A 14,618-nucleotide genomic window follows, 5' to 3' on the forward strand; every position below is an offset into this window, starting at 1 on the left:
TATCCAATAATTAATTCATATCGTGGATCTTGTTTTGTCTTGTATATAATCAATGAACAAGTGACCAGATGAATACGATTAACTCAAAGTTATATTATTCAGGCTTATCTATCCGAGTCAAACTTCCAATTAAAGTTATACTATTCCATGCCATAATTATCACGAGTAGATCAGCCACTTTGAACTGTCTCTGTCTAAAGTGTGAATGTGTAAAACAGGAAACTGATAACCATGACTTTTATATCTTTCCACTTTCCTCAATTGCGTATTCCAGCTTCCTTAGTTGTTACGTTGTACATATCAGCTTCCAACTACACAAATCTACCGGCAGGTAATCTTAGTTAAAAAGTATAACGGTGAATAATTAAAGTTTATGTATTAATTTAATACATTTAAACAAACTAATTCCAACAAATTTTAGCAAACAATTCCAACCAAGTTATCATGAAAATGCATTATTACACAAGTGTAGAACAATTTGTGTTTCAATATAATGAACAAAAGAATACAACTCATGATTTGCCATTCTTTTACGTTTATTAATTGAAGAATGAGAGGCACAAAAAACAGTGCATCGTTGAAATCCTGCAACGATACCATCGGCGTATATATATAAGAAAATAATTATGGTTTATAAAAGCGATCAACTATTACGGTCTTCATGGAGAAGCACCTGATTTAATGTATTAGCAAGGCCACCACATCCACATGATTATTAATTTAATATAATTAAATGGACGATTAATTAAGCTAACTCAAACCTTTACTTCATGATTGTGTCTCATCGCACTTAGCCAAGTGTGTGTGTGAATGGGTACATACGATCATTGTACACACACATGATTCAAGGGGCCACTTTTATTCCACGTCTCAGTGTCCTACCTTTTCCCACTTCTTCTCATTTATGTATCTTTATTTTTAATTGTTTTGAATCCTCCAATTAATTAAATTCACGATCTTTTTTTAATAGAAGAAGTTTTTCTAGATATGAAGCTTACCTGTACTTTAATATACATTTGCCCAATATTAAGCAAGCAGCTAGCACAACATAATAGTGCTGGCATCCCAAATGGAAAAATGATCGAGAAGTTCCCTCACGGATTTAATGGTAATGGTGGTCAATATCTGCGGGACGTGAAACCCTTATAAACATACACTTTTCAGTTTTCAAGTCACAAAGTCATAACTAACGCGTTTGATCCTTCAGAAACCATCACACAAAAGTGATCAAACGTCACTCTCTCTAACTCTCTTCTCTGTTTAGTCATCTATATGCCCCATCCATCTCTCTCAAATCTCCTCCTCCTATATGGTATTACCCTTAAGAAAATTAAGAAGTCACTGTTTTCATCACAAGCTCTGTAGGGTACAAATAGCTCAGCTACTTATATCAAACATGGAGAAATCCGTAAAAGACAAGCATAAGCAATTTTCAAAGGTGCCAAGGTGTTCCTCTTCATCAAATAAAAGAAATATGTGGGATTGTGGTAGCACGCTATATGATTCCTACGAGCTCAACTCCTTCAAACGCCAATTAGACTCAGCAATAGCTAATTCCCCTATAAATAGAACCCTTTCCATGCCTCATGTACCTGAACGTTATCTCTCACTTCAACCTCAACCTCAACCTCAACCTCTCTCCAGCAACAACAACAACAAGACTTTCAAGATCTCTCGACCCTTCCAGAAACTTCTTCGCTTTGTTTTCAAGTCCGGCAACAAATTAAGGATTTCTAGTAGTAGCCATAGTGATAGTAGTTTTCAAGTGGCTGAGAAATATTCCAAAGATCGTTTCTACGTGGTTTATGATAAGTCTGAGCCCGCTCTCTCCACAATCCCCGAACTTCCAGAGATTGAGATCGGTGGGTTTTCGCCGGAGATAACTTCCTTCGTCAGAAAGTCAGCTTCCGAGCGTTTTACGGCAACGCCCACCATTGGTGTTTCGTGTGCTTAACATAAATGGCTTAGACTTTAGATGATAATAATAATTTTTGTTATTGCATGTCATAACATAGGAATCAGCACATGTACAGTGGGTTTCTCATTTTATTATATGTTTTTTAATGATTCACGATGCAATTCCTTAATTTTTATTTTACATGGCAACGTTGAATCCTCGGATCGTGTGGGAATATGTAACTTGACAATTATGTTTGACGAAATGATTTGTATAGTTTTAATTTAGATTAGATAAATGGGTGGTCCTGCCGGGGATGGTGCATCCATTTGTGGCCAATGGCTCGCGGTCGAAGTGGTTTTTCAACTACGAAGGTTTGGACTTCTGTAATCGGTGAATGCATTAGTAAGAATCAAAAAAGAATTGGTAAAAGAAAAAAATATAATTACGATCAGTTCACTTACTCGCTTTATATTATAAAGATATATGTATATAAACTTTACTGAAACCTGATTTCACATTCCCTCTTTATAAACTTACCTTTACCTGGACATCAACCAGTTTGTAATTGTTGAGATAACAGTGATTTTAATTTTTAAAACTAAAACTTGACGATAATAATCGCAGACGTGGTAATGGATCTGAAAAAAAATATATATTTTTTAAAAGACAAGTATTAAACATTTAAATCAATTTCTTTTCCCTTTTATATTTTGAAAATACTTTGCATTTAATGATTTTTTTAAAAATTCCTTCAAATTTAATTAATAATCAATACTTCGTCACATCTTTATTACACGGTAGCACGGTTTATTTATTACACATACGCATTCACAAGAATTCAAAATAAAAGATTTCTTGGGGTGTCTAATTATTTTTTCCTTGAGGTAGTTGATTTGAATTAAACTTCAGAGTGTACTCTAGCTTCCTATTTTAATTAGAGGTATATTCTTTGTACAATTTTTTTTATTATTCCTCTTTATTGTATCATATTTTGTACATAATTTTTATATAAATACAATTTCCTTTTTAATAATAGCAATGCCGTGTGTTAGAAAAATGAATTTTTGATTTTCATACACATAATCTTGATATTTTTATTAAGGTTTGAATTTCTTACCGTAATATAGTCAATGGATTATATCAGCTCAACTAACCAAAATAACTGAACCCAAATACAATTCAATATTGATTAAGATCATGTTCCTTTTATAAGTTCTTAACTCTCAAAATATTTTAAGTGGAAGTTTGCTAACTACAATTGTTCGATTGAAAGAATGCAAATCTACCGTATATCAATTAAGCTCAATGTTTTTGGTGTCAACAACTATTTAGTTTTAATGTTTTCTTTTACTTCTATGCGCTTTTCACTTTATCGCGTCCTGATTTTATTATTTTTGTATATTTTGCTTCGTGTTAAATATCTCAATTGTTTTAACAAATAAACAATTCGCTCATGTTGTTGACAGATACTAAGGTTAATAAAGGATAAAATTTAAGTATCGTATTATATGTATTTTTAATTAAAATTAAAATTTTGATTTCAAAACATGTATGTCAAAATTTAATATTAACTTTATTACATAAATTATGGATGAAAAATTTAAAATATTTATCTTTTAATAAACTGGTCTAACTCTATCAGGTATGAATAAAGTTGAGGAAACTAGAAAAATTTAGATGCTTTCATGTTAATAAGTAATATGATGCAATCGTGTTAAAAAAATAGGGATAATTTTTATCAAACGAAAGCCTATGTTAATTAATAATAAACTTCATTAATTAAAATTAATAAAAGTTGCAAATTTTTAACATAACCATTCAATAATATAAGAAAATTCAAATCCATCTTGAGAGTCACAATGCATAATCACAATGAGGGTAGGTTGGTTTATTAATTACCACTTTGTCGGTGGGCAATGGGTGCCTTTCTGTAACGACGACATGGAACGTACATGAATTCTATATTAGCAGTAATGGAAAAAGTTTAATTTAAAATATTATAGATATAGATGCAGCAATAAATACTTCTATACAATAATAAAAAAAAAAAAACACACAATAATACGAGAACTGGTTAAACTAAACACAATATTAGAACTTTGACAGTCGTACCTTCGGTTAGATTGAACAGCTGTGATACGATAACTTGTTGAAAAAGGATTTTCTCTTGTTATATGACTCTCATATTTTTGTGTTTTTATATTTTTATTTAAATAAAAAAATTATTTAAACAAAAATAAAGCAACATAACCCTCATATTCGCATTAAAAAAAAATCAGGATCCCTATTTGTTTTAGCTAGGTTAACGGGTCATAGTGGACAATTTAATTAATTCAAACAACACATGGTTTTAGCTGAACCAAATTGTAAACCAAATGTCACACTTATACAGTAAACCTGACATAAGCCGTACACACAATAAATATAGATCGCTGTTCATACAGAACTTAGAATTTGATTTGTTTAATACACAACCAACCTGATTTACTATAAGTTGAATCATTTATGGATGTCAACTCATGTAGACAGCTGAGAATGAATATACCCAAGACTCGCCTTTAACTATACTTAATTTCATAATAATAATAATAATAATAATAATAATAATAATAATAAACCTCTAACTTTACTCACAATCATACTGTCTTTCCACAACCTTGGCTTTCTTTTTCTGACGTAATTGGGCCACTGTATTAATCAAATAGTCTTGACTCTCGAGTGGTCCATAAGGGCCCAGCCCGTTTGGGTAACAGCGTGAGAAATTGAACGGTCGAAATGTTGCATCAAGAGATGAGATTGTTACGAGAAAGTTGAGGGACGATCGAAGAACTGTGAAATGGGAGGTGCAACTATCAACTTGGGCCTTGTGTCCCTCTGTAAAACCCCCAATTTTATTAACCCTTCAACAAGCTTTGTGGAAGTGCAACATTACTATGCAGTAAACCTCAGAAGAAGGAGGGAATTGAAGAGTCACAGAAAAAGAAGGGGGATTGTGTGTGGGTTGCCATTGCCATTAGCGGTTGATGCATGGGCACCCACCATTGATTCAGAAAGCATTGCTCCTCAGCTATTTGCGTTTTCCTTGTTTCCCTACATCGCTTTCTTGTACTTCATAACCAAATCCAAGACTGCTCCAAACCTTACTCTCTTCGGCTTCTACTTTTTGCTTGCATTTGTTGGGGCAACAAGTCAGTTTTTCTCCTCTCTTTTCTTTTGCTGCAATTCTTTTACTAGATACGTAAAAATATAAACTTGGCTGATTTGCTCTGTTTTGAAACTTGCTTTTATGGCACGACTGAGCAGTACCAGCTGGGATTTATGGTGAGTTTTACTAACTTGCTGGAAATTGAAGTCCAATTTGATAGGCATAGGTAATGAATATGTGATTTGTGTTTGGATGTTATGACAGCGAAGGTGCAGTATGGGACTTCTTTGTCTAATGTGGATTGGTTGCATGGTGGGGCTGAGTCGCTTCTCACTCTCACTAACTTGTTCATTGTGATGGGTCTGAGAGAGGGTCTCAGGAAAGTTGGAAAAAATTCAAAACAAAATGAAAATATATAATCCACTCCTAACGAGGAAGAGGAGGGGATGCAGGTTTGATATTTGATGTTTTTCTATTGTCACTGTTGGTAGTATTTTATCAATGCAGCCTCTGGGCTGTTTTGTAAATAAAACGGGTTTAAGTGCTGGATTTTGTGTGGTAATTCGTCAATTGGAATGAAATCTTACAAAGCTTTGGTCAGAAGATCTAATTTTCGTGTGCAATTTGTTAACAATGGCTTGCCCTTCAAATTTCAATGTTGTTTTCTAAATTCTAAAAACTCTCTTTTGATAGTTTTTTTTTTTCTTTTTTTGAGTTGATGTAATCTTCTAACTTAATTTGAATTTGTTAGTTACTCTTTGTGACTGCTGTGCTCTTCTACTAAAGGGGTGGCTTGTAGGATGTGCCGATACAAATTTGGCGCACCATTGCTGAAAGTAGATACTGTTAAACAGTGCCAAAATTGTAATTCTAATATTAACTACAAAGACATTATAAGTGCTACCATTGCTGATTTATTATTCCACAATTCTACTGCTATCTGAAGTTGTCCAATCAGCAGAAAAATCCTGGGGTATTAAAGGGGAAATTCGGATCAATTTCCGCTGGATCAAGTGAGAAATTGAAATCGGGAATCGGAGAATTGGTTGCTGATGTGTTGGTGGAAATGATCTCGTTGATATCTGATTCCAAATGTGGCTTGTTATAGATCCCATCAAACTCATTCATCTGGAAAGTTGGAGATGGGAAATAGTTTGATTCTGGTGTTGTTGGAGCTAACAGGTGTGTTTGGTATAGGCTGCTCAAGAAGGACTCGTTCTCTAGGGCCGAAGGAATCAAGCTGTGGTTGTCTTGTGTCATGCATCCAAATGAAGCTGAAGGGAAAGTAAAAGGATATGCCATTTCTCCATTTTCCTGTTTATTCGTGTCGACAGCCAAGATGTTTCTGAACCTTGTAAGGTTTTCTTGTGATGGATGTGCATTGTGAATATCAGTATTATAACTTTGTGCTTTCTCTTGTTTGTCTGGTGACTCAGGTGCCAGAATGGCATTGTTTCCCTGAGAACAGGTATGCTTTCCTCTGTAAGTTATGTCAAAGATGGTGGGATCTTCATCTGATCTCTGTACTTGCTTTGTGGCCCAACAGCCCTGAGTGTTGCGGAAGGTGCACCTGTAGTAACTTCTGCAAATGTCACAATAGTTGTTGATTAGGTAAAGGCAATTTTATTAACATTAAAAATTCTTGTGATTCTTTTCTAAAGCAGGATTGAGGGAAGTCCCCTCACCTGGGATATTTGGCACCGAGGATGTCTTTTTGACCATATTTTCTCCAGTTGTAGCCATCTTCATGCGATCCTTCAAGACCACTCTCACAGCTGACTCTTACTTGGTCCATCCATTTGGGCATTATCTTTCTGAAATCATTTAAAAAAAAAAAAACTATTAGGAACTTCAGCATAACCAGACATAGCTGATATTTCTGTGGCAGAAACCTGCTGCCAAATCTGTCTAATAAAATTCACCTTTTCTTTGAATCGTGTTTAATTTCCTGGTGATCCTTCATTTCTTTTACCCCATCAACATCTTCCCTCTGAGGACTTTCATTGACAGATATTGGGGACTCTGGTAACAAAGTTGCTGTTGCTTGATTCATAGACTGCAACTTGGAAGTTGATGCATTGTATCTTAAAATAAGCAGAGCCTTTTCATAAGAAGATAATATCCTCTGCACCAGCAAATCTCTAGTTTCAACCGAATACGGTTCCCTCAAGTCTGCCTTCAACTTCCTTGCCACCTCCATCCCCTGAATTAGCTCATTGATGAGTGTGTTCTGCTCCCAGTTCCACTCATTCTCCATTTTGTATTGTTTATAAGAATTGACTGAAGACAATGGTGCTTGGTATCTATCTCATGCTCGAGAGCATCATTTCTACTCTGGAAATGCACTTGTATCTAAAACCAATAGTTTCTTACTCTGCAGCAGAGTTGAAAATTGAAGAAGTTTAGGAGACCCTTTAATTGGTGAAGTATAGTAAGCTGTGAACATGGAAATAGCCAGAACGAGACTTGAAATTTCAAATGGGTTTCTTAAGATAGAATGGTTTGATGTTGGAGCAGACAAGAGAAAGCAGGAGCGAGTCTAAAGCAGCAAATCTTAGTGAGCTAAGGTGATTTTTTGCTGAATGAAGAAGTTGAAGGTCTTGTATTTAAAGGGTACTACTAGCGCTTCCTTTTTGAGTTGCAAATAAGGGAGCAAATGATAGGAAGGAGTATTGGAGGGTTGAATGTCAAAGTTTGACTGAGAAAGCGAGTTTTTCAGCTAAGACCAGTATATGGTCAGTGTATAGTGTGATGAATAAGGATGCTGACCAAGTCCACTTCAGCTAGATAAGTGATTATTGGTTGATGATAGGCCCATGTTCTTCCGAGGCATGATTTTATTGAAGAGTTCGAATGAAGAGAGGAACCATAGAATTTTCAAAACTCGGTCTGCGTGGGTGCTTTGGTCCTTTACTAGTTACTATTATTATTATTTTATTACCAAAAAGAAAGAAAGAAACATAGAAGACTGCTTACGTGACTTATGGTTGTTACCATCTACTCAATTTCTCGGTTGATTTTTGCTCACTCTTTTTCTAAGTCAACATAAAATAGATTGATGATTAGAGAGATACTTTCTGCTATCGACTCTTCTCACCATCGGCATTCTGCAGTCTTCATTTGAGCACTGTTAAGTCTCAAAAACAACAGTTGATGGAGCAGTTTTAGTTAACGGTGAGTTTCTCTAATTGAAACGGTTTTCCTAAAAGTAAAAATAAAAATATTCAAACGGTTTTAGTGTTCTCGTTAATTAAATCAATTCTATAAAATTTTATATAATTTTAAAACTTCTTGATACTTCATCAACTTTAAATTAGTGTATAATATAGTTTTTCAAAAAAAAAAAGAAAAAGTAAACGTTAGTTATAACATTGTGTGCCTATAAATACTTTTTGATTTATCTAAACTTTGACATAATTTTATCGTGATTTAATCGTTGAATTTATTAATTTAATATTTTAAAAAATTATTAAGTAGAATAAAAATCTAAAAATCTCTTTCAAACAGGATATTTAGGAAAACGGATGAATATTGACTGTTAAATTGTATTAAATATTAAAATTAAACTCAAAAGCTATATATTTATGTAAAACCTGATGTCCTATATGTAATATGAACTAACTCTTAACTTAAATAAAACCAATTGAGTTTAAATTGCTAATATCATACTTTACATTAAGCATTAAAAATTGTGTTATAAAAATTTTCATCAAATTTAACTTTTAATTTCTGAAATTGTATTTTTCTATCGCTATAATATTTTATTTTATAAAATTTTCAGTTTAATTCTCAATTTTATAACTTCTCATTCTCATTTGGTAGTGTTTCATATAGAAAAACTCTCATTCCTAAATAAAGAACTTTTTTGGAAACAAGATACCTAAAAATAAATTTCCCTAAAAAATTGTAAAATTTATTTGGTATTATCTAACTTTGCTTGGAATAACATGTTTACGATCAATTGCAAAAAAAAAAAAAAAAAGTAGTAAATTTATAGTCAATTATGTACCACAAAAAAGTTTTGTTCCTATATATGAAGGTGAGAAAATATTATTTTCACTGACTCACAAATTAACATTTTGAAGAATCTTTTATCCTTCAGAAATATTTTTATTCTCTTCTCACGAACATGAAAGTAAAAGTTTCCGTGACATTGTTTCAAAAATATTAAAACATTTATTGCACTAAACGTTGTCTTAATTCTTTTTAATACAAAATGCTATTTAAAAAATAAAAGAACACTAAAATGAAAAATCTATATAATGTTAAGAATTAAAATAAATATTTTATAAAACTAAAAATTCATACAATTAAATATAAACTTAAGCTTAAATTTATTTGTTTAGTAAAATATATGGGCTCAATTATTTAACTAGTCAGACTTCAATAATTTCAAAAGAACTATCATTTATTATTTATATTGCTATCAACAAGGGTGTGGCTCAGAGCTAACTAATCCAAGTCCATGCAGGTAGCCCGGTTAAAGCATGGAAGCATAAATTTCAACTCAACAATTACCCATTATTTAATTTGATTACATCTGTTTCAAGTTTCTTTTAGGTATTTAATTTCATTGTTAAAATAGAAAATGATGCTTTCGTAGAAACTCGATGCTGTTTTCACACGAATGTCATATTTCTAGTGTTACTTTAAAGTCAACATTGGGATGCATCATTGTCTTTGAATAAAAGGAGCTAGATATTTTGGAAACTCATGCATTCCCACCTTGGCTTTAATAGAGTAAGGATGTCTGCAATTGAAAGTTTCCGAGCACTGATGATCTCAAGTGTTCAAAATTTTTATTTAATATAAAAGCAAAATTATGAACGCTTATAAAAAAGTTTGAGCCGTTGGATCTAAACTGCAGGGGATCCCTGTCCCCCACCTTTGTGTAGTTGTAGATGCACCTTTGTTGTACTTGGGTTGCTAAAATTGGAAGAAACTTTATCCATCAATTAGCACCAACGTAGCTGCCATAGCTTACGCAGATCAATCTCATAAATTAGATTAGTGCATCACCTCTTATTCATAGAATAGCGTGGATGAATCACGCTGGGTTTCATACGCCTTCCAATTCCCTGTTCCTACAAAGGAATCTTCATTAATCATTACCTCCCCTAATTATAAGTACTTTTATTGTATCATATTTTTTATTTTTATCTTTCTTTTCTTTCAATATCATACACCTCAAAAATAAATGTGGAGTTGACATTATTCTTTGACCTTCTTTCAAGGTTTAGTAACTTTACACTTCTATTATCTTTCTATTTTTACATTACATTAATCTTCCTCAACTCAAATAAGAACATCCAAATTCAAATAAAAATGTATGTTAACAAAACGAAACAACGGTGTTACTTGAACCCAATCAAAGCCTTCCTACATACATATAAAAGCTTGCTCTCAAAACTTGAAAGCAAACCACAAAGCTAAGCAACACAAGAGAAACCTTAATTTGCGCATTTATTATGAATCATGGCCTCCCATTCAGTGCCACAGAACCTGCGAAGATATCTGACTTCTTCAAAGGGTATCATCAGCACTCCAGTTAGTTGGTTTGCGAGTCAGGGCATTTAACCGCCAAACTCATATCTTCACATTATCAAAGATGCCTTATCAGGTCTGAGCACTCATGAAAATTCCCAAAAGATGAAGGCAAGTGACTTTTATAGTCTATTGTACGGGTGAAGAAATTAATAAAGAAAACATTATTATTAAAAATTACATTAAAGAATAAAAGTTAAATATTTTAAGGAAAGAACATTAATAATCTTTTTTAATCAAAAAAATATTTTTAATATTTTCACTAATATCTCATTTATATAATATTTTTAATTTAGATATCATAAGTCTATAAGTTGATTTCCATTTATGCTTTATCAAAATTAATAGACAGGTACTATATTATTTGTCTCAATATTAGTGTTTTAAAAAAATACTCATACTTTTTCTGTTACATCATCATAATTTGAGAATCGAACAGTAAATAGAAAATTGTGTTCAAGATGCTATCTTGTCCAAGTGGAGAGAGACTCATCCCTCTTTTCTTTTGGTAGGGTTCCTTACCCGTTTTTTTTCCTTTTTTCTCTAATCTGCCATCGCGACAGAAACGACCACATCAGAGGCGTTGTCTGAAGCTAATGAGGGTTCTTGCCCTCATTTATCTCGACGCATGAAAGAGGTACTTATGGCGAGGTCAGAGGCTGAGAAGCGCTCTACAGAAGAGGTAGATCTCATGACCCGTAGTACGAAGAAAGTTAAAGTGATGGCTATGGATCCTCATATGGCCTTTACTCACGACATGCAAAGAAGATCGGCGCCCTGTTTTGCTCACCAATCAGGTTCTTTCTAATCCATGTTCTCCTACTCATATGTCTTATAAGGATAAGGTTCTTGCAGCAAAAGACATAATAATGGAACTAGGTAATGATAAAATACTTAGATCTGTGATGGAAGATTTAGATATTCCCTTAGAAGATGAGGTGAATGCTTTAACTGTCAACGATGTTCAGGATTTATGCCCTAAGATTAAAATCCCTCTTGAGGATTATGAGCAATGGTGCTCACCGTGGAAATTTACCTTAATAATAAAACTTTTAGGGAAATCTACAAGTTATAATTTTTTAAATCAGAAACTGGGGGCACTTTGGGGTAAGAATGGAAACCTAACTATCTTAGATCTAAACAATAATTATTACCTAGTAAAGTTTGATAATCTAGACGACTATGAATTTGCTCTGTTTGAAGGTCCTTGGTTGATCTTGGATCATTACCTCTTGGTCCAGAGGTGGAGACCCCTATTTAGGCCGAAAGAATATAACCTGAAAAAGATAGCAGTTTGGATACGTATCCCTGATCTACCTTTAGAACTTTACAATAAATTTTTTTTGTGGCAAGTAGGAATCTATTTAGGGACCATGTTAAAAATAGACCCACACATATCCTTAGTTTCTAGAAGAAAATTTGCCAGAATGTGTGTAGAATTAGATCTCAACCAAAAACTTGTCTCCTCCTTTAAAGTCCTAGGACATGATTTTAGGGTTGAGTATGAGGGATTACATCTTATTTGTTTTTCCTGTGGTAAATATGGTCACAGAATGGATTCATGTAGTGAGAACTTTAATGCTAATCAAAACTTCAAACCTTCTGTTGCAGAGGCTTCTGCGTCTTTAACAAATGAAAATGTTGAAAAAGAATATGGAACTATTGACACAAGAATGAATACCCAATCTAGTTGATGAATGTTTTCTATACTTGGTCCTACATTATAATTCATGAATGATAATTGAGACTTTTGAGCTATTCATTGAGAGAATTTATTATTATTAAGTTCATTTTATTCATATTTCAAGAAAAATGATAAAAAAGTGACAGCTTAAAAGATATTGGGAATTGAAACACACAAAAAACCAGAGATATACATGGGCAAGTACACGCCCGTATATATGAGCGTGTATCTCAGTGGTCGCGTCAATTGAAGTGTATTATCAAAACCAGAGATGTACACGATCAAAGTACATGGCCGTGTACTTTTAACGTGCGTCAGAATTTAAATTTTTGTGAGAAGATGAGCAGTTGGGCCACTCATATAAAAGGGAACTTGGCACAGAAACCTAGGGGACACTGTTTGGAGGAGAAGAAAGACTCAGAGACGGCTGGAAGATGGATCAAGCGTTTTAATTCATCTCTTTTGTAATTTTAGTTTCAAGATGTTTAGGTTCTAATTTTCCTTTGAGTATCTAGACGTAATGAATCCTAATTGACCAAATTTTCTGGAATTCTTCTAATGCTATTTCATTTTCTTTTCTCTTGGGTTTAATTGAGTAGTATCAATTGTCTTCCATCTTATTTTTTTGTTTGAATTTGAGTAAAATTCCTGCATGAAATTAACATTGCTCAATTAAAAGGACTTGAATATTTTTCTAGAGATAGAAAGACGTAAGTTTTCTGTATTAGGATTAACCCTAATCATAGAATTCATAATGAACTTAGTGCAACCTAGGGGTATTAATTAAGAAAGAGATTCTGATTGATCAACCGAGAATTAAGAATCATTATCCTTGAGAAAAGTATTGATTTAATTCAGAATTTCCTGCAGCGATAAGGGTTTGGAACTAAGTAGTTGAAGAAGAATTTTAGTTATTTGGACACTTAGGAGGATTTACAATCTAGATACTCGTCTATTTCCATTAAATACCTTTAGTCATACTTTTCTATAATTTATTATCATAAGAAATATGTTCCTTTTAATTTATTATTCTTCTATTTTTAGTAATTTTATCAACAAAAATTTATTTCTCATATTCATTAACAATTGCATAATTAAGGAAGTAATTCTTAATAATAATCCCTGTGGATACGACACTTGGTTCTCTATTTTTCATAATATTACTCTGATAACGGGTACACTTGCCCAGTAATCAATTTTTACACACCACTAGTCAAGATGATCAATCTAGGGAAATTAAGGGCAAATTTGGCCCCTGGATGTTAGTCAAGAAGCCTATTAGAAGAAAACCAAGTATGTTTAGGAACAATAACTCCCCTATCCCAAGTGGTAAAGTCAAGGATTCTCAATCTAGATCTCGTTTTGATGTGTTAGGTGTTAATGTGGCTAGTGAAATTTGTGACATGTTTGATGAACATGAAGCTGTAACAGGGAACCAAAACTTGGAGAATAGAAAGGATATAACTGTTAAGGGTAACCTTAGTAAGCCCAAACTTTTAAGAAAATGTGGCTCAAAGACTCTTCTTCTTCCTAATCAAACTAAGAAATTAGCCCAATCAAATCAACATGTAAAACTCTCTAAAACTAATGATGAATCTAGGGAGGATCCTCACCCTAAAAACCAGAACTTAGTTATCTCTAAGACTCAATATTATGATTTTAAAAAATGATAGGGAAAAGGACATTTTCTTTTTAATGAAGAATATGGAGAAAGCTAAAAGTCAGTTGTTCTCAGAAAAAAAGGTTCAATTCAAGATCTTCTAGGGGTTAGTTTAGGTAACTGTTGGAACTCTCATAATCTCATTGATAAAGATACAAAAAGTAAACCACCAGACCATTCACCTATTATGGATATAGATATAATAAAGAATAATTCTTTTAGTAATTCTGAATGTCTAACTAATAGTTCAAAACTAGATTCCAGTATGTTAGTTCCTTTGCATCCTAAGGATGCTTTTTAAATTTTCTGTGGTTAGTGATTATGAATTTCCTTTTCTGGAATTGTAGGGGAGCTGGGGGTAGAATGTTTGCTAGATTAGTGAATAATTTGGTAAATTTTTATAAACTAGATCTTGTTGCCTTACTTGAACCTAGGATTAGTAATGAAAAAGCTGACCAAGTCATTAAAAAAATCAATTTAACTGGGTCTGAGAAGGTAGAGGCTGTGGGTTTCTCTGGAGGTATATGGTGTCTTTGGAATACTAGAAACATTAGGGCTACTTTTATGGCAAAGTCTAGATTTGCTATTCATTTGAAGATTAGAAATTCTGATAATAAGGAATGGATACTCTCTACTATCTATATGAGACCCATAGATAAGCTTAAAACTGAATGTTGGATGGAAC

At 33.0% G+C, this 14,618-nt stretch overlaps 3 protein-coding genes across 5 annotated transcripts; 2 read left to right on the plus strand and 1 right to left on the minus strand.

Annotated features, from left to right (window-relative positions):
- Window positions 1–1,179: 1,179 nt before the first annotated feature.
- On the plus strand, window positions 1,180–2,317 carry LOC113854565. Its single transcript, XM_027485626.1, has one exon. It carries the CDS (start codon window positions 1,310–1,312, stop codon window positions 1,952–1,954), a length of 645 nt encoding a protein of 214 aa, XP_027341427.1. The 5' UTR covers window positions 1,180–1,309; the 3' UTR covers window positions 1,955–2,317.
- Window positions 2,318–4,658: 2,341 nt separating this feature from the next.
- LOC113854566 lies at window positions 4,659–9,078 on the plus strand. 3 transcript variants are annotated; one of them, XR_003502780.1, is made up of 4 exons: window positions 4,659–5,088; window positions 5,204–5,221; window positions 5,310–6,656; window positions 6,779–7,918. XR_003502780.1 is itself a non-coding variant. In XM_027485627.1 (3 exons), exons 1-3 carry the CDS (start codon window positions 4,737–4,739, stop codon window positions 5,462–5,464), a joined length of 525 nt encoding a protein of 174 aa, XP_027341428.1. In that variant the 5' UTR covers window positions 4,659–4,736; the 3' UTR covers window positions 5,465–9,078. The 3 variants fall into 3 exon arrangements, 2 of the variants coding, with proteins under 2 accessions (XP_027341428.1, XP_027341429.1); XM_027485627.1 differs by having other exon boundaries at window positions 5,310–9,078; XM_027485628.1 differs by lacking the exon at window positions 6,779–7,918 and having other exon boundaries at window positions 4,661–5,088; window positions 5,315–5,471.
- Window positions 5,760–7,626, minus strand: LOC113854564 (probable WRKY transcription factor 41). The gene is made up of 3 exons (XM_027485625.1): window positions 6,968–7,626; window positions 6,731–6,859; window positions 5,760–6,627 (listed from the first exon to the last, which is right to left on the minus strand). Exons 1-3 carry the CDS (start codon window positions 7,300–7,302, stop codon window positions 6,000–6,002), a joined length of 1,092 nt encoding a protein of 363 aa, XP_027341426.1. The 5' UTR covers window positions 7,303–7,626; the 3' UTR covers window positions 5,760–5,999.
- Window positions 9,079–14,618: the final 5,540 nt, after the last annotated feature.

The sequence above is a fragment of the Abrus precatorius genome, unplaced genomic scaffold (assembly GCF_003935025.1).
Source record: "Abrus precatorius isolate BTA unplaced genomic scaffold, Abrus_2018 Scaffold11, whole genome shotgun sequence".
Lineage (NCBI taxonomy): Eukaryota > Viridiplantae > Streptophyta > Magnoliopsida > Fabales > Fabaceae > Abrus > Abrus precatorius.

What these genes read in the sequence shown, in the direction of transcription:
- LOC113854565 (XM_027485626.1), top strand. Translation starts at nt 1,310, where the DNA reads ATGGTATTACCCTTAAGAAAATTAAGAAGTCACTGTTTTCATCACAAG.
- LOC113854564 (XM_027485625.1), bottom strand. Translation starts at nt 7,302, where the DNA reads ATGGAGAATGAGTGGAACTGGGAGCAGAACACACTCATCAATGAGCTA. An exon ending in AAACACGATTCAAAGAAAAG is followed by an intron (nt 6,860 to 6,967) that starts GTGAATTTTATT and finishes AAATGATTTCAG; the next exon opens with AAAGATAATGCCCAAATGGA. An exon ending in CTCGGTGCCAAATATCCCAG is followed by an intron (nt 6,628 to 6,730) that starts GTGAGGGGACTT and finishes TGACATTTGCAG; the next exon opens with AAGTTACTACAGGTGCACCT.
- LOC113854566 (XM_027485627.1), top strand. Translation starts at nt 4,737, where the DNA reads ATGGGAGGTGCAACTATCAACTTGGGCCTTGTGTCCCTCTGTAAAACC.